This window comes from Hylobates moloch, unplaced genomic scaffold, assembly GCF_009828535.3.
Source record: "Hylobates moloch isolate HMO894 unplaced genomic scaffold, HMol_V3 SCAFFOLD_6, whole genome shotgun sequence".
In the NCBI taxonomy this organism is placed as follows: domain Eukaryota; kingdom Metazoa; phylum Chordata; class Mammalia; order Primates; family Hylobatidae; genus Hylobates; species Hylobates moloch.
The window spans coordinates 46,338,155-46,352,212 of record NW_026652281.1 but is presented as its reverse complement, the minus strand read 5'-3'; the positions used below and the strand labels follow the sequence as shown (position 1 = coordinate 46,352,212).

The window sequence follows — 14,058 nt, the reverse complement described above, 5'->3', positions numbered from 1 at the left end:
TCACACCGAGTAGATAAGCAATAACTGATAACTACCTTATTTTCATTAGAATTACCTGATTTCTGCTATACTTTTTTTGAAAGTGTTTTCATGGATAATGTTATTCAACATGGTTTTACTGCTTATAATTAATTTTCAGACCTTCAAATCAGCTGTCAAAGATACCTGGTAGCTGGGCGTGGTGGAGCATACCTGTTGTCCTAGCTATTGGTGAGGCAGAGGCAGGTGGATTGCTTGAGCCCAGGAGTTCTAGTCTGCAGTGAACGATGAGGGTGCCACTGCACTCCAGACTGGTGTCAAAGTGAGACCATGTCTCAATAAATAAATAAAGACGTATGGCAATTATCAATACATTATTTACTTATATAAAAGGAAAGCCAATAACAGATTTATTTAATCTTACCAGGCCCCAAACAGGATGTATATAGGACAAGGAAAAGAGAGGGAAGAAGGAAAAAATTAGAACATATCTGATATTGTGATTTATGTTCCCTTTCCTTGGGTAAGCTTTGCTGACAACAGTCAGAGACCAGTCAAAATATTGTGTCATTGTGCAGCCAGATGGATCAGTTATTTCCATATTACTAGCAGAGTATGTCCTAGGATGTCTTTTTTTTATGTCTGAGTAGAGTGTCTTTAGCACCTGCACCTTAGTTATGCCAAATCTGCCCCGTTTTCCTTATCAGAATTTCTCGTATTACTATCACCATATGTTGCCTGTACTCTGCCAAACTACTTCTGGATCTATTCATGAAATATCCAGTAGTGTTATGTTCATACTATTACTGAAGTAGCTCACGAATTCAGAGAAAGAAGGAATTTACCAAGCGGTGTTCTCTAATTTGTTGTTGTGGTTATTTCTGAAAGGAAGAGCCCTGGGCAAAATTTAAAAACAAAGAAATTTCTCTTTACTGTTTCCCAATTTTCTGACACCCTTTCTTCTCCAATTAACCTCGTCCATCTCAAAGAACAAACACATGCTTCCATATTTTCAGATGAAGCCCAAGTAATGTCTTAACCTCAAAATTACCCCAGTATTTTTCATGTCTCTTTCACTTTCAAAACTAAATGTTTATTCTGTGAGACTAAAGTTAGAAATGAGAAATCATCATTAAATCACTGACAACAAAAAGTGAGTCATGTCTGCCACCCGCACTGCATCTTCTTCAATGCGATAGTTTATATTCAGCAGTTTGCAATCCTAACTTTAGAATCACCTGGGAAACTTTTAACAAGTTAATTTAATTTGTCCTGGATACAGCTTGAACATGTTAATTTTAAAAATTCCACGAGTGATTTCAATTGTAGCCATTGTTGCCAATCCTCAACCCAAACCCTAGTTAATAAATTTCACGAGGTAAGGAATAAGTTTTTTCATAGGTTTGGAAGGGAGAACTGTACTAAAATTATGTTTATTTTCTCTGTATAAGTAAAGCAAGAATACAAAGATAGTAACTGGAAGAGGTGGGGCTTATAGGATTCAGTCTATAAAGGGCCTTATTTTTATCCCATTGCTATCTTCAAGTATATTTTGTAGGATCTACCTTCCCCACTCCCTTGACAACAGTCTAAGATTTCATAACTATATGGTAATTTTAGGCATTAGAAAAGTCTCATTTCTCTTATACCCCCAAATTAGAACTCACTCATGAAAAAGGTACCAATAAGGGAAGAAAGGGTAGTTCTTCATTAGTCTGTTTTGTTTTCTGTGCTCTTTGCATCAGGAAAGGGATGAAAGAAATACAGGTAGAGGGACAAAATCCTTACATGACCAAGGCCTACACCATCTTCTCTTGGCAGACACTGGCTGACTTCCACACCCTCCGTTATGGCATGGCTTCAAAGACTGCTTCATTTATGAGGTGCAATATTAGGTCCATGTTTACCTCTGAACTGATCAATTCCCAGAAAGATTGACGCTCTTACAGAACTATCCTCCTTTGTTCCTTACTTTAGTAGGAAGGACCTCACAGCAAGGAGCACCTGAGGCAGAGTTCCATCAAGTATAGTAATGCCTCATGGCATCTTATTGCATGGGAAATTCTCATCCTCAGATGTTAGGAATGCAGCTATTCCTGTAAGACTCCCTCTCTTTGCATTGGGGGCCCTAGGCTTAAGACAGTAACCCATTTCAAAGTTCCTTTACGCTTCAACATATTGGGGTTCATACTCCATTCTGAGTGGACTGCAATTCAACAAGCACCCAACTAGAAATATTTTATCAGCCTCCTCTCTTACGCCTTCATCACTAGGGATTTCTCATTCAACTTGGTGGAACCCATCAACAGCTGTTTTTTTGTTGTTGTTGTGGTTGTTTGTTTTTGTTTTTTTTCTTAAAATAGCTTATTTTTTAAATAATTGCTTTTAAATCATTGTTTCTAATATTACGTTCTAAAATGTTCAAATCAGTGTTATTAAGGAAAAAATACATCATCACAAAATGCACCATTTTTAAGTACACAGTTCAATGATTTTAAAAAAAGACACAAACATTGCCATCACTGCTGTGCATTCTCCAATGAAGCATTAGCCATATCGCCAGAGAGCTCTAGTTTTGTTTTTTGTTAGTTTGTTTGTTTTTAATAAAGAATGGTTGTTGTTTGGAAAGCAACATCTGTATGCTTACATGTGCTCACTACTGCTGGATTACCAGTATCTCTGCCTCTTCGACAGAGTCTATTCCATCTTTTCATGTGCTTATTTGCCATATGTTTATCTTTTTTGAAGAAATGTCAGTTCAGAAGCTTTGCCCGTGTATTCATTGGCCCATTTATCTTTTTATTGTTGAGTTGTAACAGTTCTTTATATGTTCTGGATGCAAATGAGTCCCTTATCAGATATATAATTTGAAAATATTTTATTCTACTTTTGGGTTACCTTTTTAATTTTTATGGTATCATTTACAGCATAAAGTGTTTAATGTTAAGTCAAATGTTTCCATTTTTTAATGTTGTCATTGTGCTTTTGGTGTCATATCTAAGAAACCATTGTCTAACCCAAGATCACCAAGATTTACCTTTTTTTCCTTCTAAATGTTTTAGAAGAAATACTTACAAACTTTAGCTCTTACATTTAAATTTATGGTTTATTTTGAATTTAGTTTTATATAGATGTGAGGTAGGGGTCTAACTTCATTTTTTTGCATATGGATAAATTATCATTTAAATCAGTTAAGATAAATCTGAGAAAATATATATTTATATAGTCTTTCATATTCACCCATGTACTTACCTTTTCTAGTGCTCTTTATTTGTTCATGTGAATTAGTTACAATCTAGCGTCATTTCTTTTCAGCCTTTTCAGCACGTCATTTCATTTCTTTCAGAACTTACTTGAGTGTTTCTTGTAAGGCAGGTTTGACAGGAGGGAATTCTTTCAGTCTTAGTTTATCTAGGAATGTCATTTCACCATCACTTTTGAAGTACATAGTTGCTAAATATATATTTTATAATTGTTTTTTTCTTTCAATACTTTGATTCTGTCATTCCCCCGTACTTTCTAGCCTCAATTATTTTGGAAAAAAGTCAGCCATTAGTTGCATTGTTTTCCTTCTGTGCATGTTGACTGGGTTTCCATTTGCTGTTTTCAAAATATTCTCTTTCAATAGTTTGAATAAGATGCGTGTAGCTATGAATTTGTGTTCATCCTTCTTTGGACTTTGATGATGTTCTTCTTGGCTATGTAATTTAAATTTTTCAGCAAATTGGGAAGTTTTTAGCCATTGCTTCTTAAAATATTTTTTGTCCCTTTATTTCCTTCTATGATTCCTATTACCTTATATATTGGTATGTGTGATGGTTTCCCATAGTTGCCGAGGCTCTTATTTTTACTTATTCTTTTTATTTTCTAGTCCTCAGATAGAATAATTGGGAGATATTCAAGGTTGCTGATGATTTCATCTGACATTTCTAATCTGATGTTGTTTCCCCAGTGAATTTCTCATTCATTACAGTTATTATACTTTTCAATTCCAAAATTCCCCTTTCTTTTCTATAATTACTCCTTATTAATATTCTCTTTGAGGTATTTTTATCATAATTTCAAAAACTCTTTAAACATGGTTTCTTCAGTTATTTGGGCATATTTGTAATAGTTCTGTTGAAGTCGTTGCATTATAAAGCTAATATCTGCTCACCTTCAAGACAGGTTTCACTGACTATTTTCTCTGAGTATGGGTGATGATTTCCTGCTTTAGACGCTTCACAATTTTTTATTGAAATCCAGACACTGAAGAAAATATACTGTAGCAAACTTTGAATTCATTTTCCCCACTGGGTGAGTCCAGAGATCCCTGTTAAATTTCTTGCTAGTCTGCTAGCACTACATGTTTCAATCAGCATCTCAACCTCACACAAGCTGCAACACTGGCCACTGAGATTGCCAGTGACTGAGAAAATGCCCATGGGCCTTGAGTTTCACTGTATTCCACTCCAAATCAAGTCAGCCTTCTCCACCTGCAAAACTGCTAGTTTTCACAGTCTGACACCCTTATACTACCACCACGATGATGAAGGTGGTGAAGGAACAAGAGCATCCCCAGGCTAAAATACATCAGAGACCCCTATCTTTTTTCTTTTTTTCCCCTCAAGACAGGGTCTCACTCTGTCATCCAGGCTAGAGTGCAGTGGTGATCACAGCTCACTGCAGCCTGGACTACCCAGGCTCAAATGATCCTTCTACCTCAGCCTCCCAAGTAGCTGGGACCACAGATGTGGGCAATATCCCTGGCTAATTTTTCATGTTATTTGTAGAGACAAGGTCTCCCTATGTTGCCCTGGCTGGTATCAGACTCTTGGGCTCAAGTGATCCTCCCGTCTCGGCCACCCAAGCTGGTGGGATTACAGACATGAGCCACCATGCAAGGTCCGCTTTTCTTAAACAAGGTTTAGTAGGTTTTTTTGGTGAATAAATATTTCCCAGTCTGTCATATGCCTGTGTTTGATTTCCAGGGATCTGAAGTGATTGTTTTTGACAATTTTGTATAGTTTTGTTGTATTGCTGCATTTTAGGAGAGGAATTGATGAACCCCTCATTCCATCATTCCAGTGGATCATGTTTTTTACAGTGTATGTGCAGAAATACTGAAACTAATTTGCGTGTTTATAAGGTGTATTAGACAGAAAGATGCTTCTTCCCCAACATGCCACACCCTGGGCTACTCAAAGAAGCTCTTAACTGGACATTGTGGTCAAGAGACTTTGTAAATGTAATTAAGATGATGGATCTTAAAGTAGAGTTTATCCTGAATTGTCCAGATTGGCCCAATCTAATTACTTGAGCTCTTAAAAGCAGATAATTTTATCCAGCTAGGGTCATAAAGAAGCAGCAAAAGAGAGAGCAGGGAAGATGAGACAGAGGGGAAGTCAGACAGATTCAAATCTTGAGAAGGATTTCACATGTCATTGCTGGTTTTGAAGATGGAGGAAGTGGGGGAGGTACATAAACCAGGAAATGTGGATGTTCTCTAGGGCCCAAGAACAACCTCCAGCCATTGTTGCAAAAAAACCAGGGACCTTAGTCCTACATTGCTATGTGTATTAGTCTGTTTTCACGCTGCTATGAAGCACTACCTGAGACTGAGTAATTTATGAAGAAAAGAGCTTTAATTGACACACAGTTCAACAGGCTTAACAGAAACTATGACTGGGAAGTCTCAGAAAACTTGCAATCATGGCAGAAGGTGAAGGGGAAGCAAATACGTTTTACCATGGTGGAGCAGAAGGGTGGAAGGAAGTGCTAAACACTTTTAAACTACCAGATCTCGTGAGAACTCACTTATAAGACAGCACTAGGGGGATGATGCTAAACCATTAGAAACTGCCTCCATGAGCCAATCACCTCCCACCAGGCCCCTCCTTCAACATGTGGGGATTACAATTTGACATGAGATTTCAGTGGGGACACAGCCAAACCATATCATCATGCAACTGAATTTGCCCAACAACCTGAATAAGCTTGGGAGTTAATTCATCCCCAGAGCCTCCAGAAATGAATACAGCCTTGGACAACAACTTGATTTCAACTTGTGAATCCTGGAGCAGAGAATTACCTGAACCACACTATTCCTGGACTTCTAACCTACAAAACTGTGAGAGGTAAATACATATTATTTTATGACATAAAATTTGTAGTAATCTGTCATGTCAGCAATAGAAACTAATACTCTATCTAGTATTGGACAAATGATATGTTGTGGTTAACAAAAGCCAGTTTTCTCACTCTTTAAGAAAGTATTTACAAATGAGGAAAAGGAAGATTAACATGAACTCTATGATGTTGGATTGCAATTGGAGGAATCCATATTCATACACACATAAACTAACATAGAAATAGACGTTATGTATGTTAACATGCACATCTTGGTTTTCAATTATTCACTCCTTAAATAATGGAAAGTATAAGAGGAGCCTGGAGTATCTTGTGGTGCTAAAAAGTAAGGACGTCCTCAAATAATGATGTAAATATGTCCAAAAAACACAGAAGCCAACATAATGGGGCTCCAATGTCTACATATAAAACAATTTGACAAAAAAAAAAAAACTAGTGGATAATAACCTAGTCAATTAATTTATATTTATTCAAATAATAGAGTAACTTTAAATAAACAGAGAGAAAGGGACAGTTCTTTCTTAGATTACAATACCAATTAATACATGTTAAAGAAGTGATGAATACAGAAAATCACTATTAGCAAAAACCATATTAAGCATGCAAGAATCAAAAATGGATGCTAAAATTAGTGGACTAAAGTTTTTTGAGAAACAGAATATTTGCATGGTCTCAAAGTATCCCTTCAAGAGCTAGTTATTAATAACACAGGAGAAAATAAAATTAGAGTGGTCATTGCTGGCAGATACATACCTTAACCAAGTGGTCAAAGTTCTGTCATATTTAGACAACATGTACTCGCTAATATGAGCGCTGAGAAGAGTATATCATTTTTGCACAAAAAAAGTATAATGTTAATATAATCATGAGAAAACATCAGACTCATCCAAATTGATAGATATTCTACAAAATAATTGGCCAATCCTTTTCAAAATTGTCAAAGTAATATATGTTAGCTAGCCCCCAATATCATCCCAATGATAATCACAATATTCATGCCTCTTGGTACTCACCTTTGTCTTTTCTTCCCACACTATACCAGGCATGGTAGGCAGAATTGTAAAGACCTCTTCTCCCTGGCTTATTCAACCAAATATGAATCAAGGTGTTGTAGTTTACTGCAAAGTTCTTTTAAATCCTTTTAAGGACTTAAGGTCATCTGTATGACCAGTAGACTGTGGTAGAAAAGATGATATATCACTTCTAAAATTAAATCATATAAGACACTGTGATTTCAGTTTTGGTTGCTTTCACTCTCCTTTGTGTCATTCACCCTGGGGGCAGTCAGCTGCCATGTCACAAGACCTATGAAGAGGCTCACATGTTGAGGAATGAAGTTCTTTTTCAAACAAACATGTGAGCACACTTTCTTATAAGCAGATTATTCAATCCCAGAGAACCCTTCAGATGATTACAGCCCCAGCCAGTATCTTTATTGAGACCTCTTGAGAAACTTCAAACCAGAGCCACCCAGCACAGCTGCTCCTGAAATCCTAACACACAGAAATGTTAGGATAATAAATATTTCCTGATTTAAGCCACTGAAGTTCAGAGTTATTTGACACATAGAAATAGAGAGGAAATATATCACGAAGAAAAAAGACTGGGGAACCATTCCAGATTGGAAAAGATTAAGAAGCAGTAATAAATAAATTTAACGTGGGATCCTTGACTGGGTTCGGATCAGATAAAGACCACTGAAGCAGGAAATCACCCTGATCCCTTTGCAGGCAGGAACTGGAGTGTGGGCACTGGAGCTAGCTGGTTGCTTGGTGCCGGCAGGGGTAAACTCCACTCACTAGAACCTGTTGTGCTCAACCCCTTGCGGAAGAGAGCACTTAAGTGAGTGGATGCAGGAGCCAGGGTGAGTGCACCCTGGAAACTCCAGGCTTTCAGGGTGGGCACCAACAGGAAACTCCGTGCAGGCCCCATGGAAGCATCTAATGGGGAGTACCCGCGACCCCCGAAGCCCCAGGGGCATGCTTTACAGCGTTCTTTTAGCTTTGCTGTCTGCTGATGGCTTAAGTGTGCAACAGCTCAGTAGGCCCTCTGCCTTTTGGCATGAGGCAGTTGCTCTCCACCAGTGAGGGCAGAGGGTCAGAGTGATAGCCTCGCATTCGCACCCGTGGCACCTGAGCTGTTGTTCAACATCCAGGAAAAATCAGGTTGCATGAAAAAATTGAAGGGTGGTGAATGTGAAGGACTTTATTGCCTATGAAAGTGGCTCTCAGCCGCAACGGGAGCTGGAAAAGGGATGGAGCAGGAAGGTGATCTTTTCCCGAAGTCCAGTGGCCTGGACTTCTTCTCTCCAACCCCAAACCATGGTTTCCAATGTCCAGCTGCTTTTCATCTTCTCCTCGCCTGCTCTGGTGGCAGAGCCTGGAATGGCACAGGAAGGGGGGCGGAGTGGGCAATGGGTGGTTTTGGAAAAGGCAACACTTGAGCAGGAAAACGGGAATGCATGTTCTCACTTTGGGCTGTGGTTCCAGGCTTGAGGGTGGGGCCTTTACCAGGACTCACTCTCTTCTGCCCAGAATTTCCCAGCCTCCTGTCCTTGTCACCACTAGGGTTATGATTGGCAAAATTATAATAAAATCTGTAGATTAGTTAATAGTATCATGCCAATGCTAGTTTCTTTGTAATTGTTTTTAGTTTTAGGTAATTGTTCTATGGATTTTAAACATATTAACACTAGAGAAAGCTTATAGAGGAATTTTATGTGTACTATTTTACAAAGTCTAAAAGCACTACAAAATAAAATTTTAAATGGAAAGTCAGATGCACTAAATTTGAAAAGAAAAAAGATCCAATTCTTGTTAATTTTTATAAGCTAAATTGATTTTAGCTGAAGCACTAAAAAGTTATAATCCAATTTACCCATTGAGTTTTTCAAAGTGGATTATCTTTCATCTATTTTTGATTACTCATATGTGCTGTAAAAGTTAGTGTTTATTGGACTTTACTGAAAAAAAAGCTGAAGGAGCCTAGGAGGAAAAGAACATTATATTTCAAATTAACATCTAATATTATTTCCTTAAAATATTTTACTGTTATAATAAACTGAGATAAATTAAATACATCCCACACTTTTTTATCAGATATTTTACAAATAAACCATCTGTAAAATGTATCCTTATATAATTCTTACATATTAATCTGTCATATATAGAAACTCGTGTAAGAGAATTTCCCTAATATATATTTCATAATACATGTGGTTTGTATTGAATTAAAAACATCTGTTGAGATACGAGAAATCACTGGATTAAATTATTAATACATTCACAAAGTTCAAAAGTATACTAATTTCCCTTTCCCATCCATAAAATATGCTTATGTTCACAGAGATAAGGCAAGTTTCAAACCTGTGTCATTTAATGAGCTCAAACACGACAATTTTGTATAAACATTCTGATTTAATAAATGATATGAATGTATTATTTTGCATACTTTACAATGAAGAAAATTTTGAAAGAAAATGGATCTAAAACTTTGTTTCCCTCCAATTTACATAATAAAGTCAACTGCATACAGTTCTTTCCATGTATAAGTTTTACATCTGTATTTTCTACAGTTAAATAAATCTAAATGTTAAATTTTAACACATATATCCAATTATGTACAAAATTACAATGTCAATTTATAAGTCAAGCTTACTTAAAAATCATAAATTACAAAAAACACATTATGAATAATTTTGTTCTAGAAGTCTCATACCAGCTCATATGATCTAGGTGAACCCAAAAGTAAAAAATAATGATTATAAGTTACAGTAGTGTCTATAAATCCCTGTTATAAAGGAGGTATTCTTTTAAAATATGTACCTTATATATAAAAGCTCCTGACTCCTTTTAAGGACCAAAATGATTTTCAGTTTAACTATTTTCATTAAAACACTTATTTAAAAAGTATCACCTTATAAAACTGAGTATATAAAATACAATGCAGCCCTTGATAACTAAGAATCTTTATAAATGCCAATTATTTAGTGACCTGTTTATCAAACTATTTCTATGGATGGGGTGATTTTTTTTCTTCCTCTAAATTAAGTGGCCCTAGATTAATATATTTGTATAGTTACTCTGTTTTCTTCCTTACTTCATTTCACATCTCTATCAGTGAGTTCCTCAGGATTTGCCTTTATTTTACAACTATGAAAGTCTTCAATCCAATTCCCTGCTTCCACATATAGGACACAGAAAGCCTAAACTTTCCTTTTTTCTGGGCTCCAATAAGCAGCATTTACAACGTGTCTGGCTTGGTGGGAGGAAGATTGTCATTTGAGGTATCGTGTGTTCACCTGCCTATCTTGCCCTATTTCTTTGGTTGCTATAAATTCCCTGCTTCTCAAATATCTGGATTTTTGGCTACCTATTTGGCTTCCGTCTTTGGTGTTTATATCAGTCTGGTTTTAGCAGGTCTCTCTGATTCCTGACTCACAGCTCCTCTCCTTCTCTAATATTCAAGTTTGCTGCTTGCCTAACTCCTCATTCCTTCTCCTTGAATTTCACTTTACAATTGCACTAGGTTCTATCATCGTCGGCCATAGATTACCACAAAACATAATTTTTTAAATTCTGCAAATTTCTAATGTTTCTAATCTTGGTTTCCTACAAGATCTAACACTAAGCTTGTTTTTATACACTTGTTTTTATATACACTGATTACAGTGTATATAAAAAAATGCTTGTGGAAAACTAACCTAGGAGAAAGCTTATGGGGAAACCTGATAATGAATTTTATTAAATTAATAACTCTTATAAAAATTTCAAATGTAATACTATCTGGATTTGAACTTCAATACTTTTCTTAAGTAAAATTCTTAACCATGGTAGAAGTTACGTTTGTTGATGTTCACTCATCTATACCTTCCATATTCTCAGCAAAGGTGGCATAAATCTGACCTGAATAAATAGGGTTATAACATTATCAGGCTTGTAAAATACTTTATCAAATCAAAGCATCAGTTAAAGCAGGGGTCCCCAACCCTGGGCTGTGTGTGGCCTGTTAGGAATCGGGCCACACAGTAGGTGAGCTGAGAGGCAGGTGAGCGAGCATTACTGCCTGAGCTCCGCCTCTTGTCAGATCAGTAGTAGCATTGGATTCTCATAGGAGTGCAAACCCCATTGGGAACTGCACATGCAAGGGATCTAGATTGCATTCTCCTTACAAGAATCTAACTAATGCCTGATGGTCTGAGGTGGAGCAGTTTCATCTCGAAACCATACCCTCTTCCCCCATGGAAAAATTGTCTTCCACAAAAATGGTCCCAGATACAAAAAAGGTTGGGGACTGCTGAATTAAAGGGTAGGGTTTAATGTTTTAATTAAACAATAATAATAGATGACTACACTATGCAAGACACTGTTTTAGGTGCTATGAGTAATGTGTTAAGTGATTGGCTTTTCAAATAAGAAAAATTAAAGGCATATAAGTATTGATCGATAGTTTCATGTTTAGTCGGCATTTTTCTTTACTGACTGGTACTTTCCTCTGAAATATATGTAATTGAATAACACTATCACAGAATCATAAATGTGTTAAAAATTATAATATCAACAAATTACCTCCTGGAATTCTTGAGTTAAAGTGAAAATATATGTATACAATGCTGATGTTTCTGTATTCACTATATACCAGGACACAAGGATGATAACTAACATATTCTAATAGTTCAATAATTTGCTTGGAGAAAAGCCAGACTAGTATACGTAAATTTCAAAACAAATTACATGATAAACCTGGTTTTAAATTCATAGGCTTTCAATAATAATTCCTGGAAATCATCACACAACTTTGATTAGTTTAAATTTTTACGCCATAAATGTTCTAAGCTCAAAATATTGGCAATGAAAATTAAAATTAAACAAGTTGTAATGGGGATAGAAACATCATTGTTTTTTAAATGTAAATTTTTCTAATTGTAGGCCTTTTTTCTTGTTATTACTTGAGGATTTCATACCTAGAGAATGGGAATGGGAAATAAGTGTGTGTGTGTTCGTGTGTGTGTGTGTGTGCTGTGTTTTGAGGCTTTAGGTGGGCTTTGAAGGCACAGGTCTGTTTCTTGCATAAAACAAAAACTACATATGTAAAAAAATACATTTGATTATAAAAACATCAATTTTGTAAATATGATTGTCCATATTGGATAGATAATGCCGCCATGGCAATGTGTGTTCTTAAAAATCGAGGTAAATTTTCCAGGTGTAAAACAGTCTTCTCTTTTCCCATCTCACCCTTCTTTTACTATTTTGTTGAGATCCTGTTCTGCTAAAATATTAGTCACAACTGCATTCTCTTTATGAAATGACACATCTGTGGCTGATGGAGGTGGTTTATACAAAAAGATTGCAAATCCGTTGAAGAACATGGTGATAACTTTACAAGTAACACCTAAGTGAAAAAAAATTATGTGTTTTTGTTTTTAATTATGATAAAAATTGTCACTGAGAAAAATCTTCATGAATAGAACATTTTTAAAGAGAATAATTACATAACCCTTATAGTTCTATGTTTAAAATTTTTGAAACATTAAGGGGAAAGAAAAAACATTTGTATACAATTCAAGGCACCAGTACTTATTTTCTTTCTAAGCAGTAATAGAGTACAATAATTAACTTATTCTTGGTTATGCTTGTGCATTCTTGTAAAATAAGTGTTATATAGAACTAAATAGGAATTGGGCCACCATCTAGATTTATTAACACAAGCCCATAATGCCAGTACTTTGGGAAGCTGACAGAGGTGGATGTCTTGAGCCCAAGAGTTCGAGACCAGGCTAGGCACCGTAGGAAACCCTGTGTCTACCAAAAAAAAGTACAAAATATATCCAGGTATGATGGTATGAGCCTGTAGTCCCAGCCACTTGGGAGGCTGATGTGAGAGGATCACTTGACCCCTAGAGGTGGAGGTTGCAGTGAGCTGAGATCACACCACTGCACTCCAGCCTTGGTGACAGACAGAAACTCTGTCTCAAAAACAAATAAATAAATTTGTTAACACAATATCATATCTATAAAAAATTGCAAGCAACCAAAAGTCAGTAATGAGGGAAAGTAGTTTGTAACATTCTTGAACCTGAATAAATTGAAGAACATTCCCGTCCAGGACAGAAAATAATTCTAAAAATTAAAAAGGTTTTGGAGTTCTTAAGAAAAAGCCTCTGTGGGAGGATATCATACTCAATACTTAACCAAATCTACTCTACTTATCAGCTAAAAATGTGAAACATTAAGACTCACTTCACAAACTTTGATTTATTTTCAAGTAAATCTGATTTTAAGTTCAGTTATATGAAGAGAAACTAGTTCCAACCACAGTATAACCATTTAATAATTGCCAGCCTAATAAATTCAACGTGGTCTCACAGTATAGTTCTTGCAGTAGCTGGTTTCTTTTTGTTGATTATTAATATTTTGTTTAAAAACATGTATTTGAAAAACAGGAATGCTCATTCATCTAGGCATTACTAGATTATAGAATGATTAGTTACATAGGTACAACTACAACCTTTTTATTTGTTTCATTCTGAAAATTTTAAGGTTTTTATATATTTTGTGGGGGAATTCCCACATTCATCATTGACTAGGAAAATGAACGATTTGTTATCTATCTACATCTTTGACCAAAAAGTACAAAGAAAATGAATTAAATAAGTTTTAAACATAAAAACATTGTATGTAGGCATGATTGTGGTAAAAACATATAATTTAAAAAATTGAATAAAAAATGGTTTTTAACAACAGGTAAAGTAATGGGATGATTAATTTTGCCTATACTTGTCAATACTTACTCCCCAAGTGCTATATGAATGTATACATTATTTCTTCAGCAAATATTCTATTACTCTATCAACTCAGAAAGTATACTCTGGATTTACATGCATGTAAGAGTAATAATAAGCCTATCTTGATACCTGTGTCAAAATAATCACAATGAAAATCACACATT

The 14,058-nt window shown here is 35.7% G+C and overlaps 1 protein-coding gene across 1 annotated transcript in view; it reads right to left on the bottom strand.

The window, feature by feature from the left end:
- Positions 1-9,504: 9,504 nt before the first annotated feature.
- Positions 9,505-14,058, bottom strand: part of SLCO4C1 (solute carrier organic anion transporter family member 4C1) — a 64,415-nt gene continuing 59,861 nt past the window's right edge. Inside the window, exon 13 of the mRNA XM_032155907.2 lies at positions 9,505-12,501. Within this exon, the coding sequence (XP_032011798.1) occupies positions 12,341-12,501 (161 nt within the window). The 3' untranslated portion in view covers positions 9,505-12,340. The remainder of the gene's footprint in view (positions 12,502-14,058) is intronic.